Here is a 24,679-nt window from a genome sequence, read left to right on the forward strand (position 1 = left end):
CAAATATGAATTGTAACATGGTAACTAGAACGAAGGTATAAAAATATTGAAGTGAGATTTTGTTTTGGAAGACTTGATTTAGGGTTTGCATAAATTAGAATCTGGACGTAGAATCACTGAAGTCCATTTATATTGCTGCTCTGAAGTGGAATCTATTTGCTATAAATTTAATATATATGTGATTATGAATAATTCTGTCTCATAACACCAGCCTTCTTCTTGATGGAAGCAATGTATTAGGACTTTTTTTAAAGCTGTGTTTTTCAAGAAGAGGCTGACCTCTTATCGTCATGCTGTTAGAAGGTAATTTTTTTTTTTTTTTCAAACCCCCTTTGTCACTATGAACTTAAAAAAATTAAGTGCTGAGGCTTGGACTTGCTTAACTTTGTGAAGACAAATGTTTTTGTTTTCTAAATCAAGCCATGAAAAATATGCAAAAGGCATACACAACATAATGTAGGGAATTAGAAAGCTCATTTTATTGTTTCCAAATGTGGTTAGTTTGTCGAGCGTTGAGCACTTTTTAAGAATTCTTCCAATTAAGCATAGGCTTGTTAAGGGTTCGGGTGTGGAGGTGCATCACTAATGTTAAGTTTGCCTGTGTGTGTTGTGCTTTCCCTAAATGCACTTCCCCGAATTCTAATTTACTTCAGAATTTAGTACTCTGATGTTTATAGACAGCAGTGCACTGGGGTTGTACATAGTAGTTTGCGTTCTTTTCTACCCATTCAGTATCTTAATGTGCCTTTTTTAGTCCATGAGGACTTATTTCACTACAGAAAAAATGCAAAGATTTTTGTAAGCTGTGTTACATTCATGGTTTGCATTTCAACTAAACCTAGCTTGGAAGTTAAATGAAACCATTTTTCAGTGAAAGTTCTCGAAAGACATAATGCACAGGAGTTGATGGCTTGTGTTCGTTCACCAGTCTCTTCTGAGATAACTGTGTTTTAACAGTAAATCAGGTGTTAATAAGAAATAAGTGACTTAATAAGTCAATTATTAATAAATAATAAATGAGGATTTATCAGGAGTTAGGAAAGTCATTGTGGCTATTTTTACTCCGTTATTTTCAAGATACAATGCACTTAATGATTACTTGTTTTCTCTATATTCAGAATATTCATTGTCGGTACGAAAAGTGGTTTCTCAATGCCCGAATTCTTTAAGCCTAAGGTAGGGAAAGGGCTTATTGGGATATTTGACTGAAGATATGAAAAATGTTCACATGGACTTGCAGTGTCTGATTTGCTGTGTTTGAATTTCTGGGTGAAGAGACAGTGATTAATTAATGATCTATATTTGTGAGGATCATCAATTAATGATGAGAGGTAGTACCATGTAGTAGAGGATAGCCTTGAGGTTTAGGCAGGAAGAATTCGAATCCCTTAATCAATGGCTTGTAGTTTTCTCATTGATGAAATGGGCATATTGACTTAGAGTTTGGTTTGGACTCCCATCATTGTTGGGGTATAAGGAGTGATAATTCTACTTTTCTGTCCTTAGAGTTTGGTGCCCATTGAGAGAGAGGCAAAAAAGTCAGATGGGGATCAAAGTAACAGTTTTAATGCTGGCGGTTTTGTTGTATTGGAGAATGTGACTTAGATCTGTGGCCCTCTACAGTTAGGCTTCTCAATATCACCCCATATTTTTTCTTAAATTTTTTTGATGTTTTATTTACTTTTGAGACAGAGACAGAGCATGAGCAGGGGAGGGGCAGAGAGAGAGGGAGACACAGAATCCGAAGCAGGCTCCAGGCTCTGAGCTGTCAGCACAGAGCCCGACGCCGAAGTCGGAAGCTTAACCGACTGAGCCACCCAGTCGCCCCAGTATCACCCCATATTTAGACTTTGGGCTTTCGTTTGAGGAGAGTTCAAACACACAAACACACATACCTGAATTGCTTCCTCACACCCAGTGGACCCTGATGGCAGAAACAGAGATAGGCCTGCTCTCTGTCTTTGAAAGGCATGTGCATTTATGCCTAGCACAGGAAGCGCTGAAAGAAAAATGCAAGTTCCCTAAGGAAGGCAATTCTTAGATAAAATGAGGAAGAAGCTGAGGCAGGTATGTGGGCTTGGTGGAGAGAGGACAGAAACTTCCCTCCAAATGGTTCAGAGATGGAACTCCTTTACCATGAAGCTATAGGAACTTTTCCCTTGAAGTCACAGTAAATTATTAGTTTCCCAAAGGATATATTTAACCTCCTTTAACATTAGTGTTCAGTTCCCTTGCTTTTAACCCTAAAACATCAATGGGGGGGGGGGGTGAAAAAAGAAGAAGCCCTTTTCTGTGCTCTTCCTGATTTGAAATATTACATGTGCTATATAGTGTTTTGCCTTTTTGGGTCAGAGAGTTGAATAATCTGAGGATAGAATAGGTTCTGTGGAAGGTTTCAGGGAATGTAATTTCTTACCATGGCTACTGCTGATAGCTGGAATATGCTGTTAACTGTTTTATTAGTATAAACTTTATGTGAACTTAATGTGCTGACTGTGTGCTCTTTGAGTGTAGTCCTGGACACTGGACAACTATTGGGAAAGCACATCTGGACAAATGTAGAGACTGTGAAACTTGTTCCTTTTAGACTGTGAAGCTGTGCTTCACTGAATGGTGTACCTTTTGGGGTCCCTAGTTAAGTTGTGGTGGGGAACACAATCTGAGGTCGATTTAACCATGGAGGTTCGCTTGCCTGGTCATCTTTGACAAGGCAAATCTTGACTTTAGTGCTTACCAGTAAGAACCTTTGATTCTTGAATAGTGTGATAGGAGAGGGAACTAAAAAAGACAGTTTCTTAAAGTCTAATCTTGATTACTTTGTTGTAGGTTATGAGAACCCTAGTTTTTTTTTTTTTTCTTTTTTTTTGTTATTTATCTTTTCCTTTGATCATTTTACTTGTAAATATACATACATATATATGTACATATATACATACATACATATATGTAAATATACATACATATATATGTACATATATACATACATACATATATGTAAATATACATACATATATATATGTACATATATATATGTATATATATGTATATGTATATGTTGCGGTAACAAACATGAAGGAGAAGGAGATGAAACAAATCAACTTTTTTTTTGTTTTAATCTTGTAAGCATCTGGTTTGAAAATACACAGAGAGGACTGGGGAACTATGAAAAACGAGTTGAAATATTCTGTAAGAGTGTTATTTAAAAAAATACATAAGAATTTTATGTTTCCATGCCATTTACTGGACCCTGAATTTGACCACTTGGGAGTCTTAAGTTTTGGAATATTTTCCTTCTCAAATTGAATTTGATTTTAGAGTATTTGGCCTTTTTATTGATGCCTCGTGAGGGTGCATTCTTTTTTTTGTGACTAATCTTTCTTTTTTTTTTAATTTTTCAAAATGTTTATTTTTGAGAGAGGGAGAGGCAGAGCATGAGTGGGGGAGGAGCAGAGAGAGAGAGAGGGAGACACAGAATCTGAAATAGGCTCCAGGCTCTGAGCTGCCAGCACAGAGCCTGATGCAGGGCTTGAACTCGGGAACAGCCAGATCATGATCTGAGCCGAAGTCAAACGCTTAACTTACTGAGCCACCCAGGCACCCCATCTAATATTTCTGTTTTTAAATTCCAGTTGATCCCATTAAGATACTGATGCCATCGCTGTCTCCTACAATGGAAGAAGGAAATATTGTGAAATGGCTAAAAAAGGAAGGTAAGCAAGTACTCCACTAATGCCTTGTGTTATTTCATCATTTGGGGTTCTTTTCCAATCAGTTGTGTTATACAATACATGAATTAAATCATGTCCTCCGCTCATTAACCTAAGTGTTTTTAGATAAAATTTTCCATGGCAATATAATGTAGCAAAGGTTTTCTGATTCAGCCTGTATCTTTTCACAAGCAGAGAATGGCAAAATATTTTGGGGTTTTTGTTGTGTTTCAGTCCTTATACTTAGCTTTTAGTTTCAGCATCATAAATTTGTTGATCTCCTTATGTTAATCTGTGGCTTTATGATGATTCTGTGTGTGTGTGTGTGTGTGTGTGTGTTTTTCCTGAAGCTAAGCAAGTTGATTTTGAATGTCATTGGCAAGAACAAATAAGTCAGGATAATAAAGAAAGCTCCCAAAAGAAGAGAGTGGAGAAGGAGTCTAGCCCTGCTAGATAGTAAGTGTGTTATTATGCCTCTGTCATGCAGGGACATGGGGACAATTACTGTGAAGGCATCTGGAGAAGGAGACTTTATTTTTCTGGTGGCTGCTTTCTTTTCCTTTTTTTGCCCCTCTGGCCGCTGCCATGTGCGATGGTAGAAAACCTGCGCCCACGCGGGTATTGACTGGGGGACAGCTTCTTTCAGCCATCTTTCCCTGTGCTTTACTCGGTCTGCAATACGTTAAAGTTTTGTGGAGGAAAGAGGATGTGTCTCCAGTCCCTATTAGAGGTTGTTAGACAGAGAAATGGACCAGATGAGTTCCCCGTAGCCATTACTATGCTTCAGCTTGAGAAATAGTGAACCAAATGTTAAAAACAGAAAGAGGGGAGCAGAATGGATGACATGGCTTGGGATGCTATGTCTGATTCCAGAGACCGGCCCTGGCAAGGACTTCTAGGATGTCTGTATGTGACTCAGTGGGCACAGATACAGATGTCATCCAGGCAAATGCTGGTATTGAGTGGTCTAGTCTGGTGCTTATAAAATGGCACTGAGAGAATTTAGGTGATAGGCAGGAATTCAGAGTGTGACAGTTATGCTATGATTCCAGGACACTCCTGGTGTCACTTTTGTAAGTGATGACAGTTACGGGGATTGGGAAGAAGGCTACAAGTATTCACTTCTGAAACATAGCCAAATTGGCTTGAGAGTTTTGAGAGAAAACCCCCTTTCTTTGAGGGAGACTAGGAGTGCTAGGAAAGGCAATAAGATAGGTTACAGAATGGACCTCACGGCAGGAGCTTGGGACTATGGTTTGGGCCAATATGGAGGCTAGGAGGTATGGTACATTGAGGCTACCCAGATGACCATGACTGGTCTTGGCCGCGCTAGAGACCATGCTTGGTTGGAAGCATTACTTAATTCCGTTCCTTAGTGGGGAATATGTCTGCATTTTGATACTTCTCCTTCCCCCGTTATGACTAGCAGAGTAATTGGAACACACCTGCCAGTACGGTAAGTGGTTGATCAGTAAGTGTATTAGCAGAGGGAAGAGTAAGCTAAAAGCAGGCGGTGTGTCAGGGATCTAAGAGAGCTTTGCAGATGTGGTACTATTTGCCTTGGTCCTTGTAGAATACTGGGGTTTTATTTAAAAAAGACAGAAATAGGGGCGCCCTGGTGGCTCAGTCGGTTGAGTGTCTGACTTCGGCTCAGGTCATGATCTCACGGTTTGTGGGTTCGAGCCCCGTGTCAGGCTCTGTGGTGTCTGTTCGGAGCCTGGATCTTGCTTCAGATTCTGTGTCTCCCTCTGTCTCTGCCCCTCCCCTGCTCATGCTCTGTCTCTCTCTGTCTCAAAAAAATAAATAAAAACATTAAAAAATAATAATAATAAAAAAATTTAAAAAACAGAAATAAACACAAAAGTGAGGAAGGACGTGGGTAATGTAAATGATTTGGCAAGACCTTGGAAGTGAGATATCACGACATATATTTTGGCAACAGCAGGTAGCTCAGGCTGCATTAAGGGTGCCGCGTGTGTGCGGTCAGATAGGTTATAGGAAGGAACATCGATACCAGTCGTCAGTGTGTCAGTCTGGGAGGGTCCCTATCCTAAAACCAAGGTATCCACACTTAGGGTTATTTTATAGGAAGTGGTTTCTGTGTGCTTTTTTGAGCCTTGTTAGTAGCATTACACTGAACGGAGCGGGTCCTCACAGCGCTCTGGTATCAAGAGCAAACTATAGGTGATTTAAGAGCCCTCTTTGCCTGCTCACACTTGAAAAGTCAGTATGACTATCTAAAGAGATGGGGTAGGGCCTCTGCTCACTACTGGATAAAAAACTATAAAACAAATTTCTTAATGGCAAGTAGCGCTTAAATACAAGAAAAGGGAGTCATCAAATGCCCGCAGCATCCATAGTGGTCGGTGGGAGTTGAAGCCATGTGCCCCGCTTGGCCTGAGCTGGAAGAAGAATAAATGAGAGTGGGAACAGGTGTTTTTGAGCAGAGAGGAGGGAAGGAAGAGAAATCAAGAATTAGGTTTAGGCTTCGACGTGGTAAATTTGAGAGGCTTATTAGACATTCAAGCAAAGATGTTGAATGGACAACTGGTTGTACGATTTGAAGTTCATGAGTGAAGTCATCAGCATATGGATGGAATTTAATGCCATATGATAACAGGCAAATTCATTTGTTTGACTTGATATGGAATAAGAATGCCTACTCCCTTGAAAATTTGCTCTCATAGGCATGTCCTCATGAGGCTTTGAGGTTCACATTTATAGTACTTGCATTTTCTGGAACTCACAGCCAGAGGTAAAGTGGTTCTGGGCTGATAATCTTCCTGGGTTACCTGGCAGAAGCCGTTATTCTGGAAGGACACAGCCTCCAATCCAAGCCATACAAGATTCCCAGATAAAGTCCCACTTACGAAGAGTTCACAGTCTCAAATTTAATATTGTACATGGAAGCAGTCTTTTCGGAGCAAGGGTCATGAGGCATAACAAGTCTCAGGACCTGATCTCCAAGGACTTAAGTTAATTGGAATTATTAGATGCATAGAGATGTGTGTTTGAAATGACTAAACATGTAAGAGAAGGAGTTGAAAATATGAAAAGAGACACTCTGCAGAATGTCTAGGCAGATTTGGAAAGGACAAACAGAACTTCTAAGAATGAAAAATATTGTCTCTAAAATTAGAAGAGAAAAACTCAGGGTTGGGTTGAAGTGTGACTGAGCAAAGAATTAGTGAACAGAAGTCTATCCTGAGAAGATTAGCTTACATGCAGCCCAGAGACATAAAGCAGTAGAAAATATGAACAAGACATTGAGACATGGGGAATAAGATGAAAATCATCTGGTAATCCAATAGCAGGAATTCTAGAAGGAGAAAAGAGAGAATGTAGTTTTCAAGGCAAAAGTAGCAGAGAATTTTCTAGAATTTGAGAAGGACATATATCACTAAATGGAAGAGCCAGTGCTTCATTAAGAAGCACTCTGAGCAATTGGCTCTGCGTGGCTGCTATCTTTTAAAATAATTATCAGTATCTAAGAAAGCTTCACCTTTATAAATAATGGAATCAATTGGCATCTATTTTTAGGTTTCTTGTTCCTGATGAATTACAGAGCTTTGGCTATTTCCACATTCAATATGACAGAGTGTTGGTGTCATTACATAATGATTCAGACACAGAACAGCCTTTTAGGGTTATTATAAAAAGATTAAATTTCTTCACATTTTGAGGCAACTAGATAAGAAGGATTCTTTGGAGCACATTTGTCTTTCAGACTTCTAGCTCACTGGCAGTCTGGTAAGTTATTCACATCCATTAGAGTATGGAGAGTATGATGAAGAGCCAGGAGACATATGGTCTCATCATTCTGTTCTTTTTTCCTTTTGATTTTACAATGTGCTGTTTTCACATAGGAAGAGCCAGGATATGCTTTAAGCCCCTGGTGCATGTTTCCCTGAAGGTTGCTCTTAAAATTGTGTTCCGCCAACTGAAGAGAAATGTTTGTTTACTGATAGAGTATAAATAATTGAGAGTAATCTTAATCTTTGGTCCAAAGATTCAGTAATTCGCTGTCTTCTTTTTTAAGTTCCATGTTTATGATTTAATTGGGATCTTTTGAGCGTAACTTAAAACTTCATTAATGTTTATGTACTATACACATGTGACTGTATTTCTAAGTATGTTTGGTGCTCGATACGTTTATGATCACTTGGTTCAGTCATTCTGTATTAAAAACATATTCATGCATAAAACTTTATACCATTTTTTCTTATTAGCTGTGTTTTAAAAAAATTATCTTGAGATCTTTTTAATGCATGATCAGTGTTATTTAAAACAATGAGTTTAGACCTTCAGACATGAAGAGGACTGAATGTTTTTTCATAGAAAAGAATAGCGTTTTGTCTAATTATAAATCTAGTTTATTTTTAAGCAAAGACTAATGATCTGATGACCTTTAATGGATAGTAGTTTGGTCTTACAAACCTATAATGTTTCTCTGAGACTGTAATTCACAACTATTATTACTAATGTCATGGGGGTATGTGAAGGGTGTGTGGGGGTGTGTTTAAGCTAAGGCAGTGGGAAGAACTCTGGTCTGGGAATCACAGTTTGTCCTTTGGGGTTCCCACTCTGTCATGAAAATATCTGGGGGCGAGTTGAAGTAGTTGAAATCTAAGGAGTATCTCTAGCTTTAGAATTCTGTAATTCAATTTCATTTCGTTTTGTTGATGGATGTCTTGGAAATACTCAATAGCACATACATTTTTCCCATTGTTGATTGTTAGTTAGCAAAGCGGTTTCATAATGAGTATTAGAGTACTTAGTTTTAGTCTGGGATTATGTAAAGAGTATGCACTATAAAATTGGTAGAGAAGACACTTCAAAAGTGACAGGTAACACGTACAACGTCAGAATCTCTTGAAAGGTGAACTGAGCTGTAATTCCCCATCTATTTTACAGGTTTGTTACTTAGAAAAATGTGCTTCAGATATTTTCAGTTTAATTAACATGGATATAACTTATTTTTTAATCAATTGAAATCAAATCTGTTAGAATAACAAAACCAAGAAAATATTCTCATTCCCCCCCCCTTTTGTGAGAGCATATTTGAGGGTGTGAAAGACATTGTTTTCTTTCTTGAGATATTTCAGAGTATGAACTGTCTCACGAAACACTGTGGAACAAAACTCGGTTGAGGTAGTAACATGAAGTACTTCCTGAGCCACAGTGTCTGGAACTTAGCGTGTGCCTCATCAGGGATGTATCCTGCTGCCCCTCTTCATGTTATCCCTCAGAGACTGGCATTTCATGTGGACATTCCAGGGAATTATGACTATCTCAAATAGCTTTTATCTCACTAATGCAGAATATAAAATTCCAAAGTGAAACTGTTTTTGAAGGGGTTGATGACTGTTTGAAGTGTTATCGCCAGGGCCCATTGCAGAGTTACACGGGTCTCTGGCTTCCGTACGAGAGCTCTGGTGTCTGTCATTTTTGGGGATTTGTATCCATGTTTGTGGTGCTAAAATGAAAAACTTTTGAAACATGCATTTCACAGATAGCTTCACCATTTTTTTCCAGGATACGACTATGTTAACAGCTTTATTGAGGCATGATTTACACACCATAGATTTCACCTATTTCAAGTGCACAGTTCCATAATTTTTACTAAGTAGAAAGACGTGTGTGACCTCGCCAAAATCCAGTTTCAGAACATTTTTGTCACCCAAAAGATCCCTGGTGCCTGACTGCGTTCACTTCTTGCTTCCATCCCTAGTGTGATCTGCTTTCTGGCTCTAAAATTTTGCCTTTCCTGAGCATTTCCTGTAGTAGAATCCTGTAATGTGTCGTCTGTCTTTTGTGCCTGGTTTCTTCCATTTAGCATGATTTTGAGGTTCGTTCATGTTGTAGGCTGTTCCTTCCTTTTATTGCTAAACAGCGTTCCGTCAGCACACTTTTTTACATTTATTGTTAATATTTCTGTTATGTCGGAATTTTAGAATTGGGAGGTGCCCTTACTGATTACCGCTTTATTTAATAGAATTTTCTGTGGTGATGGAAATGTTATGTATCTGCACTGCCCCATATAGTGAGTGACCCCTAGGCACATGTGTGTTGAGCACTTGAAATGGGCCGTGTAATAAAACGTAAGAGGTCAGAAGGATGTGAAGGTTAATTTTGCCCAGACGTTTCCTTCTCTAACTGCTACTCATGCCTTTAGCCTTCAGGGCAGGACCTCCTCTGTTGGCCTAGGAGCCCAGTTGCCTGGGGTCTTTGGTCCTACAAATGTCTTTTTGGGTGTAACGAAGTGGAAAGGGTTGGCAAACTCTTGAGTAGGGCCCCCTCCTCTGTCTTCACACGCTGCTGGAAACACTGAGTGGATGGGATTGGCAAGGCCTGCTTGTTTGTACTCTTCAGTCAAATTAGGAACTTCTTGAAGCAGGTCTGTCTCATTTTATTATTATTATTTTTTACCGTACTGTCTTGTATGTCATTTACATAGGGGCAGCTCGTATTTGTCGTGTAAACAATTGAATTATTTTGTTTCTAACCAGAGCTGCCATTCTGTTTCAACTTAGCACTAAAAAGAGGGGTTTTTCTTTAATGTCCATATAGGTGTGATTTACTTGGTCTTACAGATAAAATCTAACTCTCCCCCACCACTACCACTATATACCCCTTTTAAATAAAGACTTGTATTGCTAATTTGTGGCAGGACAGAATTCTTTTGTTAAAGCCAGAGGATGTGTTTAGTTCATAAACATCACCATTGTGTTTGATCAAGACTCTATGCCCAGAATTTAAAAAGAGAAAGGGAGCCTCTCTATTCTGCAGTCCTCCGCTCCGGCAGCCGCCCATCTGGACAAAGGAACGGACGATGATGCTGGCTTCGGTGCTGGGGAGCGGCCCCCGGGCGGGCCTCTGCTCTGGCCCCTCCTGGGGCCCGCACTCTCGCTCCGGGCCCGCTCCACCTCGGCTGCTGACGTGCACCACGAGGAGATGGGGCAGGGACACACAGGAACACTGCAGAGCCACCATCTCCTGCAACCTGGCTGCTGAGGAGCTGTCTGTCACCTCACACCATCCATGATGCTCTGTCCTGGCCTCTCAGCCTTCCCCTCTAGAACACAAGCTCTTTGTGGACAGAACCATGTCTTATTGTTGCGTTTCTACCCAGTGCTTAGTATAATGCCTTGTATACTGATGTTTGTTGAATGATCTGTTTGGAATGACAGAGCATAGGATAGGGAGTGAGGAGGAGTCCTGGTTCTTAATGGTTCTCAATAACATACCTAACGTTTTTATCTAAACGTGTTGTGAAGTGTTATTTGAAGATGTATTTGAAGCGTTAACCTAACATTTCCAGTTCCATGATCTTTTTTTTAAAGCAGCTACATATTCAAAACAAAACCGTCCTGAGAGTCAGAGAGATTAAGTAGTTTGGTCAAGATTACTCATTAAGTGTCAGAGCTTGGAATCGAACCTGCGTCTGAGTTGGAAAACTTCCTTGTAACTACTCTGCTTTGCAGCTTTTCTCAATTGTAGCACTAAATTGTTGATCAGGGCCCAAACGGAGGATACTTCGAATCATCATGGCTCGTTATTAGTCTCAAAATACTTTTCTGGCATTTACATTATGTTTGATTATTGATAACTCAAAGCTTAGCTTCATAAAATGAGGGGTAATGTGCCCTCATGTAATAATATGATGTTTTAAACTTTGCTGTGGTTTCTGAGGAAAGTTCGCCACATAGCGAATCGATCCTTTTCTGTTTCTTTCTATTTTCTCTCTCTTGGCATTCTCGTATAGCTAATATATATGTCTATGTTACGTGAATAGGTGTACATAAAATTAGAACACCGTAAAAAGGGAATAGGCTACCTGAGATGTTGAATGTTAGAAGCATGCTACAAATCAAATATTAGAACCAAATGAAATGTGAATGATAGTTTGATGTATACCTTATGATGACATGAGAACTTGTGAAATTATTGGAGTTTTGTCCTCAAGTATTTTAATCTCAAACTCATTATGTGTGAAGCACTAGCTGGAGTCCAGGGTAATGAAGTAGAATGTAAAACATTTAAGATGTCTCCTGTTCCTATCGTGAAGAAGCTCATAGTCTGGTAAATAGAGGAAAACCCGATCGAAAAAGAAAATTAACAGTAGCAACATAACATTTTATGATGCAATTTGTGATGCATTTCAAATTAATTACAGCTGCTGTAGGAATTCAGGAATAGGAAGAAAGACATCTGAGTTGATCGATGGTTGATCTGTGGTTTTTAAAGGAATTTGCAATAGGTGAACACAAGTAATAACATATCATTTTACTATTTTCCTATGGGCAGAATTTCTAGATGTCTAGAAGTATTTAATGGCCAGGTTGCCTAGTTCAACTGTTTTTTCCATGGTTACAGCAGAAACATACAAGGGTGTGATTTTTTTTTTTCCTTTTGAAATACAATCTGTTTTAACTATGGAAACATCTGTCATTATAAAGAAGCGTGTAAGGTGATATAATCTGCTTTGTCTGTATGACATACAAGGTTCCTTTTTGGTCTGATTTCTGCTTACCTCACCAGCCTAATCTCTCATTGCTTCTCTCAGGTACTGTTAGCCAGCTCCTCCAAAGTTTCCTGTTCTCTTTTGCCTCCTGGGCTTTGGGTATGTTGTGCCTTCTTGGATCACTGCCTCATTACTTGATTGTCTTCTCCTCATCTTTTCAGGCTTAGATTATATATATATACATACACACACATACAAATATGTATATAGTATACATAATGCACATAAATAATATACATAGTAATGTAAATCTGTATATATCTCCTTGGTTTCGGAAGCCTTTCACCTTGCAAAAACTGAATTTGATACCCCTCCTGAATGTTCCTATAGCATTCTGACTTTACCTAATCCCCACCATAATTTCCAATTTGTCACTAGGTAGTAAGCAAGCTTCCTGAGCTCAGAAATCTTAACTGTTTTTCCCCCCACTGCTGTATCCTCAATGCCCTCATGCATTTGCAATAAATATTTGTTGAGTAGAAAAATCTCCTTAGGGTTAGGCCAATCACCTTTCAGGTGTTTCATAAATACCATCTAACAGATATGTTTATTTCATTAAAAAAGTTGTATTGATGGTTCTGAACTGTTTTAACTGAAGATAATATAACCATCTATGTGAACATCTTGGAATACAGTGAAGTAGTTTCTGTACAGTGAACTTCCAGAGCATATTCATCTTAGGGTTTTAGATTTTCCTTCATGTTCTTTTATTGAGTGTGCCTATTGATACTGCTATACCAGCTATTTTTGGTTTATGTGTGAGGGAATGTATTTGTATGTTACATGCTTTTCTATACCTGTATTTTTATTTTTTTTTGTTTTTAGGTCTGTCTCTTGTAAGCCACATTTCTCCAGGTTTTATTTTACTTTTATTCATTTTGATAATTTCTGCTGCTTTTAGTAGGTTGTTTTGATCCATTTACATTTATTACAGTTACTGATATATTTGGACTTATTTCTACAATTTTTGTGTGTTGTTTTTTTCTTTTCATGTGTCTGCCTTCAATTGGATGAAGTTTTTACTTAATTTTTCCTCTGCTTTTTTAAATGCTGTAGATTATATTTCTGTATATTTTTTTGGTGTACACTATTAGGTATTTTGGGTACATATTTAATTAAATTTTGCCAATAAAGTCTAGAGTTAGTTAGCCTTTTTTTTTTTTTTTTTGGCCTATTTATGTCAAAGTTCTTAGCATGCTTTAACTATCAACGAAACATTCCCTTATCCAGCTTATTGTTTTTTAGAAGTTGAGTTTTACATTTTTTAAACCCTCAGAAATTAGCTTTTAAATGATTAATAGTTACCGTTCTGTCAATCTCTAGTAATTTGCTTTGTGTAGCCCATGGGTCCCCTCTGTGTCTATTTTTCTTCTTGATGAACTGCATTTTCTAATAGCTCATCAATAGGTGGTAAATTTTCTTAGCCTTTATATGTCTAAAGAATCCTTTTCTTTTATTCGTGAATGATGGTTTGGCTGCATATAAAATTCTACAGTTCTTTTTCCCCAGCTTTTTGAAGATACTACTTTTTTGTCTTCTGACCTTTATTACAGCTTCTGAGAAGTGGGCTGTCATTCCATTGAAGTAATCCGTTTTTGGTTTTTTTGTCTTTTTTCTCTGATAGCTTTTAAGATTGTTTTTGGGGTACCTGGGCGGCTCTGTTGGTTGAGTGTCTGACTCTTGATTTCGACTCAGGTTATGATCTCATGATTCGTGAGATCAGGCCCTGTGTGGGGCTCTATGCTGGCAGCATGGAGCCTGTTTGGAATTCTCTCTCCCTCTCTCTCTGCCCCTCCCACCCTTTCTCTCTCTTTCTCTCACTCTCAAAATAAACTAAAAAAAAAAAAAAAAAAAGATTGTTTTTGTGTAGAATTTCATGACAGTGTATCTCATGTGGATTCATGTTTATACAGTCTAATGCTCTTTTTCTGTTTGAATTTTTTTTTAGTGAGGCATAAATTGCATAAAGTATAAACTCAGTTAATTTTTACATACACATATATACCAGGTTACCGCTGCCTAGTCAAGATTCATAATATTTCTAGCAAGCTACAAGGCTCCCGGTGCCCCCTCCTAGTCCATACACCATAGGCTAAAATTACTCTATATTCGTTCAGAGCCCTTTCATGTTGAGGATACATATTTCCTTTCCATTGTAGGAAATTCTCAGCAATTATCTTTTCATGTATTGCTTCTATACTCTTCCGTTGGAAAATCCATTAGACGGACATTGCAGCCTCAATCTGTGTTGTTTCTCTTAAGTGCTCTCTTCTATTTTTAATCTTTTTCTCTGCCTGTATTAAGTTCCAAGTAGTTCCTTAATGCTACCTTTAATTCACTAATTCACTTCACTATGTCCAGTCTAGAGTACATCCCATTGATTGTTTCTATTTCAATGACTATATTTTTCATTTCCAAGATTTCTAATTCCTTCCTACGTGATATTACTTTGTTTCATTTCTGTACACTGTTTTTTATCTCTTGTTCTTGTGATGGGCCTTTTACCTTCATTTGTATTTCTGAGCATCCTCAAAATACTTATTTAAAAATCTTTGGCAGGCTGCACTAAATGAGTTGCATCTGAAATATTTTTTTTCAGTGATTGATTTTGTGGTTTTCTTTCCTAGCATTAAATTTCTTCAAATGTTTTGGAATTGCATTTTGTAATTTACTTTTCAGTGGAAGGCTTTTTGTTTGTGTTTCAATGTCTTCCTGCCCTCCCTTTCCTCACTCCCAGTCTAGGGATTTTGCTGTTGATATTGGAGATATTGGTAGGATGCAGTGATGGAGACAGAGGGGGGCTTGGCTCAGATCCTGGTACTAAGGCAGTGTTTTGTACCCCACCTCCTAGACTACTGCAGTTCTTTGTAAAGCCATAGTCCTAGTCAACATGTCTTCATTGCCCACTTAATCAGCCCCCTATTTTGAGTAAAGGCACTGATCCAGCCCTGGCTTTAAGGGGAGATTCTGATTTGCAAATCACTTCAGCAAATCACTTTTAGTTCTCTTTACTCCAAAGAAAACCACTGCATTCTCCCCGCTGATCACCCCCTCCACACAACACACACACCTGCTTCTGGGTCCAGAAACAGCAAGGCAGGTACTGCTCAACATTTTTGAGTTTCCATACTTTCTGTTGCACAGACGTGTTTCTTATCTGACCTCAGTTGTGTCTATGACATTGTCTCATTTTGTTTAATACACTTTATTTATGCTCTGCAGTGCCAACAGGGTTTCTGAACTCACCCTACAATGTTAACCCAGAAGCGCTATTAATTGTAAAACTTTTCTCTTCATGGAATGATAGTCAAAATATATTAAAAAGAAAGGAATGGGTCTGGAATTGATTTGTTTGGAGGAGAATATGCATTCGTTACTATTGTCTCTAAAATGTAAACTTCATTTTTTAACATTTGCTCAGTAATCTTTTGTAATTGTCTTTTATTATAACAGGTATAGTTTATGTCCATTATAGAGCTTTTGGAAAATACAGCAAACCATACATTTATACACACGTGCAAACACACACACACATATACAATGAGAATTACTTGTAATTCTGTAGCCCAGAGGTAGCTACCGAATATTTTGGTATTTATTATTTATGTTTTACTTAAGCACACTCCAGCCCACATACTAATATTCATATTTTTTTTTTAAAAAAAACAAAACAAACCCAGTCTTGTTTTGTAGGTGAAGCTGTGAGTGCTGGAGATGCCTTATGTGAAATAGAGACTGACAAAGCTGTGGTTACCTTAGATGCAAGTGATGATGGCATCTTGGCCAAAATAGTGGTAAGTTTATATTTTGATGTCTTCAACAGGATGAAGATCTCTTAAATGGGAAGTTCCTTGAATTAGAGTCACCCTTTATTTTTACCACTGTATTTACAGTGTTGTGTTATCTGTATGTACATAATACATTTTTAATTCAGATGTTTAAAATAGTTGAGTTTTAAGGTCTGATAATAGCCAGTGATGATCAGACAACATGGAAATATTTCAACCATGACAATGGTACTCAGTGTTTTGGGTTTCTTCATAGAGAATGAGAAGCATTCTGGCCTGAGAAGAGAGAAGGCTCTTTGAGGTGGAATTTGAAGACAAAGCAATAGGTTAAAGCTCAGCACTAGCAGTTTCCTAGTTTGTAGTCAGTTAAACCAGAAAGAAGGAACGTTTTACTGTATCACACGAAATCAAGAAATCCTTTCTTCATCTGTCCCCAGGACTCCCAGGATCGGAAGTATGTAAAGTGACCATCTGTTCAGCTCCTGTTCTCCAGACAAGAATATCTTAAGTTGTCCAGTGCAGATTCTTGTCTATAGGTTTCATAGCCTCACTCAGTGGCCTGGTCCAACTCTGACTCATCCTTACAGTTTGGACATTTTTGCAATCATTTAAAAATATCTATATAAAAAGATACATATGTGGTATTTTTCACATACTTAAATATAGTTGAGTTGACAGTCTTGTCTATTGATAGTATATTTTCTGTTTCATGAGCTTTTTAATGATATATATATATATATATATATACTTGTGGGTTTAGCAAAACTGAAGTCATTTCCTTTGAGATCCCAATTTAAATAGATGCAGTAATTTTGAATATTCCTCTCTGGGCAATCTTTGCTTTCTCGCTAATTTAAAATATGGAGCTATGCCTTGAATACTGTAATGCTATTACTAGAAGTGGAAGCTATTAGTACAGACGTTCAATCAAAGTGTCTAGCAATAAAAGAAAGGTTAGTTAACAGAAGAAAACATGGAATATCATGTAGCCATTAAAAATTGTTTCTAGAAAAAAATGTAATTTCTTTACATGTTATACATTAATAAAAATTTTTAAATTTTTTTGAAAAAACGCTTTTAAAACTGTATATGGGCAGGGGCGCCTGAGTGCCTCAGTTGGTTGAGCGTCTGACTTTGGTTCAGGTCATGATCTTGTGGTTCATGAGTTCGAGCCCAGCCATCGGCCTTCCTGCTGTGAGCGTAGAGCCTGCTTCAGATCTTCTGTCTGCCTCTCTCTCTGCCCCTCCCCTGCTTCTGCTCTCTCTCTCAAAAATAAAACATTTTAAAAAATTAAAAAATTGTATATGGGCAGTGATTATAATCTTGTAGGACTTAAAAAAAATTTTTTTAAATGTTTATTTATTTTTGGGAGAGAGAAGGAGACAGGGATCCGAAATGGGCTCTGCACTGACAGTAGAGAGCCCAGTTGTGGAGCTCAAACCCACAAACCTTGAGATCATGATCTGAGTTGAAGTCAGCCGCTTAACCGACTGAGCCACCCAGGTGCCCCAATCTTATAGGACTTTAAAGAAAAACATGTATAGAAAAGATTAAAGCGTTGTAAAAATGTCAGTTGTTTTTGGGGGATGGAACTAAGATCCTCCTACCCCATATTTTCTATTTTTCTTTATTGTCTAAATTTTCTATAATAGCTATATTGTTTTTATAATGAAATAGTAGCATTTTTGTGAAAATTAAAATAAAATGCTTAAAGCCTACTTAGGGTTACATGATATATTCACTGATGGAGCGTGTTTGTTTCTTCTAGAACATGTAATGATATGTTGTAACAGCTAAGATTGTAGGCTCTGGAGTTAAACTGCTGCCTCATTCATATAGATAATAAATTCTGCCAGTTATTAGTTATGTAATAGTTGGCAAATTCTTTAACCTCTCTGTGCCTTTTTCCTTGTAATGAGGATAATGACAATACTATCTACATCGTGGATAGTAGTAGAGATTGAGATAATACATATATACTCATTACAAGACCTATTGCCCACCAAGTGTCAATATATATTGCTGTCTTCATCATTATTACAATTACTCACCCAGCTCTTGGTGACCATTAGCTCGCATGTCAGTCTGTTTTTTTACCTAATAATTTGTGTTCGTTGTTTGCGACTGAGTGGTTAGTATTCATTTGGGCCTCTGTAGTTTGGTACAGAGATGCCGCACATCTATTAGTAGTCCGTTGTTGATGGGTTTTCAGTTCTGAGACACCAGCTCACCTCTGTTTTGGGCATGGATAGAACACCTTCCTTTGTACATTTTATCCAGAGGCTACACTTTGGAATGTTACAGTCTATTTAGATGTAGATCTATGTATAGTTTTCCATTCGTGTTTTCTACTAGAAACCTTTCCCCTTTTTTCTAGTCATTTATATGTTGCTTTTTACATTCTGATTATCAAACTTCCTTTACTTGTCATCTACAATATTAACAGCCACGTTAAAACACATTGTTGAAAACACTTCCTTGGAGGAAATACGAATGGAAAACTAAAATTTCTATGCCTTCATAATAAGGAAAATATAAATATTCATACCAAAAGCATCCGACTTCGGCTCAGGTCATGATCTCATGGTCCATGGGTTCGAGCTCCGTGTTGGGCTCTGTGCTGACAGCTCAGCGCCTGGAGCCTGCTTCAGATTCTGTCTCCCTCTCTCTGCCCCTCCCCCGTTCATGCTCGTGCTCCCTCGCTCTCTCTCTCTCTCTCTCTCTCTGTCTCTCTCTCTGTCTCTCTCAAAATAATAAATAAACATTAAAAAATTAAAAAAAAATAGTTTCTAACTAATTTATGCAGAGTTTGAAAAAGGAAAAGATTGCTTGAATTACAATATATAACAAACCCAGCTACGTTTTATTGTGTATGCTTTTGGCAAGCTGTGTTCTTAGACCTAGCTCTGGGTCCTTTGACTATAAAAGTCTTTCAGAATTGATAGCTTTTCCCACTTAGCTGCTTTGTAATGCATTTCACATTGCTAACAGTATTAGAGGTCGGTAGTGCCTATTCATCTGGCCCCTAATGTTCTGAAAAGGTAGGGGGCCTAGTGGGAGTATGTGATTGATAAGGGCTTTAGCAGCACAAATGGCTACTTCCTTGCCAAAGAACAGATTGTATGTATATTTTAGGGCCTTGTGGCTTTATTATTATTCCACGTGCGTTTTGGGTAATAGGAATGGGAGTATATTCATGTCCTAATGTACACAGTTTTCTGGTGAAAAAAATCAAGGTGATATTACTGGGGATTTTTAGTCTTTCACCCTACTCCACTCTCAGCCCTCCCACCCTCTTGCCAGTTACACCTGTCTTTCACTGTGGAATAATTCTCATATGAGCAAATAATAAAATGATTTTAATAAGAATACATATAAGAGATCTTTACTTTCAGAGTCAAGGAGTTGGATGATTGATCTCATCAAAAGGCAAGTGATGACAAAAAGCTCTAGTTTTTAGTTTGCCCACGTTTTTGAAACAATTAGAAATTATTGTCTGTTTTGCTCTTCATGGAGGTTTGTTTGCATAGTCTTTGAGAGGTTTTTGTATTCTTCTCCTCCCCCTGCCCAATTTCATTCTCTTCTCATTCGTAATTTTTGCATCTGATTTCCATTTTAGATATAAACTAATAATTATTACATTTTAATTAGAACCAGAAAAAAGCTTAGAAGCTCTTAATAATGTTAATAAAGAGCAATTGCTGTCAGTGTAGATAATTTTAGGATTCATTTCCAGTTTAGTTCAGTTAATGAGGGAGTTGTTAAAAAGTCTTATTTAATCACTGGTAAATTGCTGTGCGGAAAACCTTAAAATTTTTACACACATGCCAGTTCATAAGCTTAGTCTTAAATTTATCTGGCAAATTGGACAGCACGTGTTTTAAGTGATAAATTAATAAAATAGCATATTAGGATGACATATTTAGAGAATTTATTAAAGATCGTTTGGTTTGGCTTCTTATATGATTTGTTATAAACCAGGATACTTTTGAGGGTGTAAAGGGTGGGGATGTGAAGATTATTTGAACTTCTGTAATTTTTTGAAATTTTAATTTATTGACTAGCAAAACATTCACTGATAGATTTTATAATATTGGTAGACCATTACTATTCAAAACAATTTTCAAGAATAGATTTTTTTTCTGAAATCCATGGATATTAAAGCAAAATTGTAAAACATACTTGCCCTAGGGACACCTGGCTGGCTTAGTCGGTGGAGCAGGTGACTCTTGATCTCGGGGTCGTGAGTTGAAGCTCCACGTTGGACAGGGCTTACTTGATCATCCGAAAATTAAAAAACAAAGATTCATTATTTTTGGTACTATTTGTGTTCTCCAATCAATTTCTTAGCTGCATCTCACGCTAATACTGTGTCACTGGTGTTTTTTTAAAGACTGTAGTTTTTCAATATAATTTTTATTGTTAGGTCCCTTTCCTCCCTTATTGAGCAAGTTATTTAACCTTTCTGTGCTTCAGTTTCCTCATCTGTACATGAATAATAATAGCACTTACCTTGTAATGTTGTTAGGAGAATTAAATGAGTTGACACAGTGCTAGAACAGTGCCTGGCAATTGAATGCCAAACTGTTACTCAAAGACTTAATGAGTGTTTTTTTTCTCCCCGCTGTGCATTTTTAGCTTGCCATTGATTTGTTGTCAGTGTCAGTATTTCTTATGTGTCTTCCTTAAAAAAATTTTTTTTTTAACATTTATGCATCTTTGAGACAGAGAAAGACAGAGCTGAGTGGGGGAGGAGCAGAGAGAGAGGGAGACACAGAATCCGAAGCAGGCTCCAGGCTCCGAGTTGTCGGCCCAGAGCCCGATGCGGGGCTCAAACTCACTGACTGCGAGATCATGACCTGAGCCGAAGTCGGACGCTTAACCGACTGAGCCACCCGGGCGCCTCTATGTGCCTTCCTTTTAGACCAAAGTTCACTGTGCACATGAGTTAAAGTGTGTATATTAAAGAATACAGTTTAAAGCTGTATAATGGTTTGAACCATGATAGAAAATTGTTACTAAGTTTTCAAACCAAGTCAGCCATGCGACTCGGCTCAACGCCACTGACCGCAGCGCATGCTCCTTCTGTGCTCAGCAGCTCTCACACTGTCCTATTTTACAGAAGAAAATATTTAAATAATTGCTTAACTTATTATTTTTTAACATCACAATCAAAATACAGTTTTTCCCAGCAACTTGAGTGGAGTGAGCCCCCTCAAATAATTTCTCTGTTGGGAAATTCTGCTGACTTCAATATCTCCTATTAGCAGATACACTGAGGAAGCTCCGGTGGGCAGTATGGAGCACATTTGCCCGTGATTCATTTCAGCCTATGGGAATGTCTCTTGTAAAGAAAGAGGCCCCATCCCTGGGGTCTGTGTCTGGGGATGGAGTTCAGCAGCCTGTGTGTGGTCCGGTGGAGAAATAGGTTTGCCCCAGGCCTTCCTGCCTGTTTTTGCTTTCGTTGCCGTCCACTGTCCGCTCCCCAGTCCTGCCAGCCTCCTGCTGGCCCTTCAAGCGCAACTTTCCAACCCTTACCAATGGGGCACTCCTCTCCTGTCCACTCTTGATCCATGTTGAGTGTATATTTTGTTTTAAAACAAAAATTTTATTTGAAATAATATTAATTTATCCTTTTGACATAATAGTAAAAAAAAAAAATGAGTAGTCCACAGAACTAAAACTTTTCAGTATGTGACAGCTAAACAAATTGTTCTTGGGTTGTTTTGTGTTTTTTTCACAGGTTGCACTTCATGAAATGTCCTTATCTTATGTACCTGTGTCTTATATATGTATTTAGCTTCATCCAAGTGTTATTTCTGTTCTTCTCCATCAGTAATTAGTAAACTTTGAAAGCTTCCTAACTTCCAGAACTTATAACTTATTTATTTTTAGACTAGTGCATATACTGATAATCATCAAAATTAATGTTAATCAGAAATGTCATACCCATTTTAGGAGTTAAGCTCTTATAATTACTCTATTAGTGCACATCTTTCAGCCTCGCATTCTATTATTCACTACATTACATCGGTAATGAACTTTATTTAATGTAATTGAAAGAGAATAATACAAATTTTAAAGGAATGACATTTTCTTCCAGTACTGACTGAACTTAAAAACATTGTCATCTGAAGGTTCTCTAGGGACTTATCTTACTAACTAAATAAAAAGCAACTCTTCCTTTATAAATGAATGCTGCTGAAATGTTTAAAATACATTAAGTTTTTTTTTAACTTCAATCTTATTTATTCTTTTAATTGACATTTTCTATGAAAAATTGTTTGATTAGCTGAGTCACCAGTGTGTTTCTGTTGTACTTGTAAAAATTCATGGGGTTTTATTTTATTTCTCAGGTTTTGTAAATAGATACATAGGGAAAAAATTAAATATAGGGAAAGACAGAAACCAACATTAACCAGAGTAGTCAACCAATTCTGTTTATACGATGGGATATTCTTTTCTCCAGAGACTGTTCACTGAACATATTTTATGTTAACATTAGTCAGTAGGACTCACTTAGGAGAGTTAATTCCTTGTGAGCTCCTGGAATTCCTAAGCCATTGTGTAGAAACTGTCTGGGAAAGACAAGCAGTTGAAGGATAAAACCATAGTCTCCTGTTTGGATTCGTACGATTGACATCAAAAGGAAGATGGTATGATCACTCTTACATATTTGAAAGCTGTCAGAGAAGAGATTCTGGATTTTTTTTTCAGGCTGTCGCATGAATAACTGGGAGAGGGAGAATGGTGAAGGAAGGCATACATGGGGGAAGGCAGGAAAGGACGGTGGTGGGTGGAAGGAGGAGGCAGGCTGACTTGGGAGCAGATTTTAGCTCAAATTAAGATCTTTTTAATCAGTACAGAATTATGTAAACTACTTGGTGAGGTCATGAGCCTTTCCATCTCTGCAGTTATTTTCTTTTTGAAATATAGGTTGAAGAAGGATCTAAAAATATACGGCTAGGTGCACTAATTGGTTTGCTAGTTGAAGAAGGAGAAGATTGGAAACATGTTGAGATCCCCAAAGATGTAGGTCCTCCGTCACCAGCTTCAAAACCATCAGTGCCTTGCCCCTCGCCAGAACCACAGATTTCTACTCCTGTCAAAAAGGAACATATACCGGGAAAACTGCAGTGAGTATGTTTATTTGGATGCTGATGTAAAAAAACAAAACAAAACCAAAAGTGATGGCAACTCCTAGGGTATCTTAATCATTATCAAACATCTTTGTACCTTATATATGAAGTGGCTGATCTTCCTTTTTTTCTCTTAGGTAACTGACGCCTAGGAGTGATTATTTTATGTCATTGTTCGTTCAACAAACAAACAGTTCTTGAATACCTGCCCTGTTCCAGGTAGTAGGAAAGCTCTGCTCACCTGGTGGAGAACAAAGCAGTCTGTGTTGTCCATGTTGAACTTGAATTAGGTTTTAGCCTTCTGGGATGGAATTTAATATACCAGATTTCAGATCGTGTTTTCATCCATGGAATTCTGGTTACCATAATGTGAATTCCAGTTTTAAATGTATAACTGATGTAAAATGGAATTAGCAGGAGTGCCTGGGTGGCTCAGTCAGTTAAGCCTCCGACTTCGTCTCAGGTCATGATCTCACAGTTCCTGAGTTCAAGCCCCATGTCGAGGTCTGTGCTGACAGCTCAGGGCCTGGAGTCTGCTTCAGATTCTATATCTCCCTCTCTCTCTGCCCCTCCCCCACTCATTCATTCTCTCTCTCTCTCTCTCTCTCTCTCTCTCTCTCTCCCCCTCCCTCTCTGTGTGTGTCTCTCAAAAAATAAACATTAAAAAATTTTTTTTTAAGTAAAATGGAATTAGCATCTTAACATGCATTTCTTTGCAACTATTCTGCATGTGAGTGTCTGACACAGATTAGAGCTCAATTTTATCCCTGTATAACACACTTAGTAAACACCATTTCATTTCAGCTTTGCATAGCTTAAATGGATGGACTCAGAAAATTCTAGCAAGTTCATTTATTTATTTTAACATTCTCTATAATTATACAAAATTACTTTATAAGAAAAAGCTCTTCATCGAGAAGGGTCCTCTTATGAACCACTTTCAAACTTAAATAAAAGTGCAGAATTTTTCCTTTTTAAAAATTTTTTCCTTCAGCTTACCAATGTCAGCTTTTGTCAGAAAGAAATCCACAGTGATTTTGAAGTGCTGAGTTGTAAATTCCCGTCACCGTTCACACAGCACTTCTGACTGCATTGCTTTAACTTCCCTTCATTTACCATGAAAATCAGAGGCAGGCTCCTGGCTGTGTTCACTGCTCTTCTCCTGTTGCAGAGACCGCAGTGTGTACTCCGTCATTCTGTGACGATCCATCACTCAGACTTAATGAGTCTGAGACCCGGGGGTGTAGGTTATAAAGCAGCGGACCCGTGAGCCGCACAGCGTTGGCCCACACGGTGATTTTCTTAAATAAAAGTTTTGAATTGGTTATAGTTAATCTTACCAAAAATCTAAAGTTTCAGTTTCTTCTGAAAAATCTAAAGATTTGATAGCACTGAGTCCATAGCGCCTAGAGCTGTTTCCCTAAAATGGAGCAAGTACCACGTTCCTTCCTCTCCATTTCTTAGTTACACACTTCTGGACCCAGCCCCTTTTATTCAGTTTTCAATTTTCACATCTTTATC

At 37.9% G+C, this 24,679-nt stretch overlaps 1 protein-coding gene across 2 annotated transcripts in view; it reads left to right on the forward strand.

The window, feature by feature from the left end:
- Positions 1 to 24,679, forward strand: part of PDHX (pyruvate dehydrogenase complex component X) — a 71,167-nt gene that overhangs the window by 13,090 nt on the left and 33,398 nt on the right. For both annotated transcript variants that reach the window (XM_006937192.5, XM_003993164.6), the window contains exons 2-4: positions 3,630 to 3,710; positions 15,925 to 16,025; positions 22,956 to 23,155. In XM_006937192.5, the coding sequence (XP_006937254.4) occupies positions 3,630 to 3,710; positions 15,925 to 16,025; positions 22,956 to 23,155 (382 nt within the window). The remainder of the gene's footprint in view (positions 1 to 3,629; positions 3,711 to 15,924; positions 16,026 to 22,955; positions 23,156 to 24,679) is intronic.

Source organism: Felis catus, chromosome D1 (assembly GCF_018350175.1).
Source record: "Felis catus isolate Fca126 chromosome D1, F.catus_Fca126_mat1.0, whole genome shotgun sequence".
Taxonomy (NCBI): Eukaryota; Metazoa; Chordata; class Mammalia; order Carnivora; family Felidae; genus Felis; species Felis catus.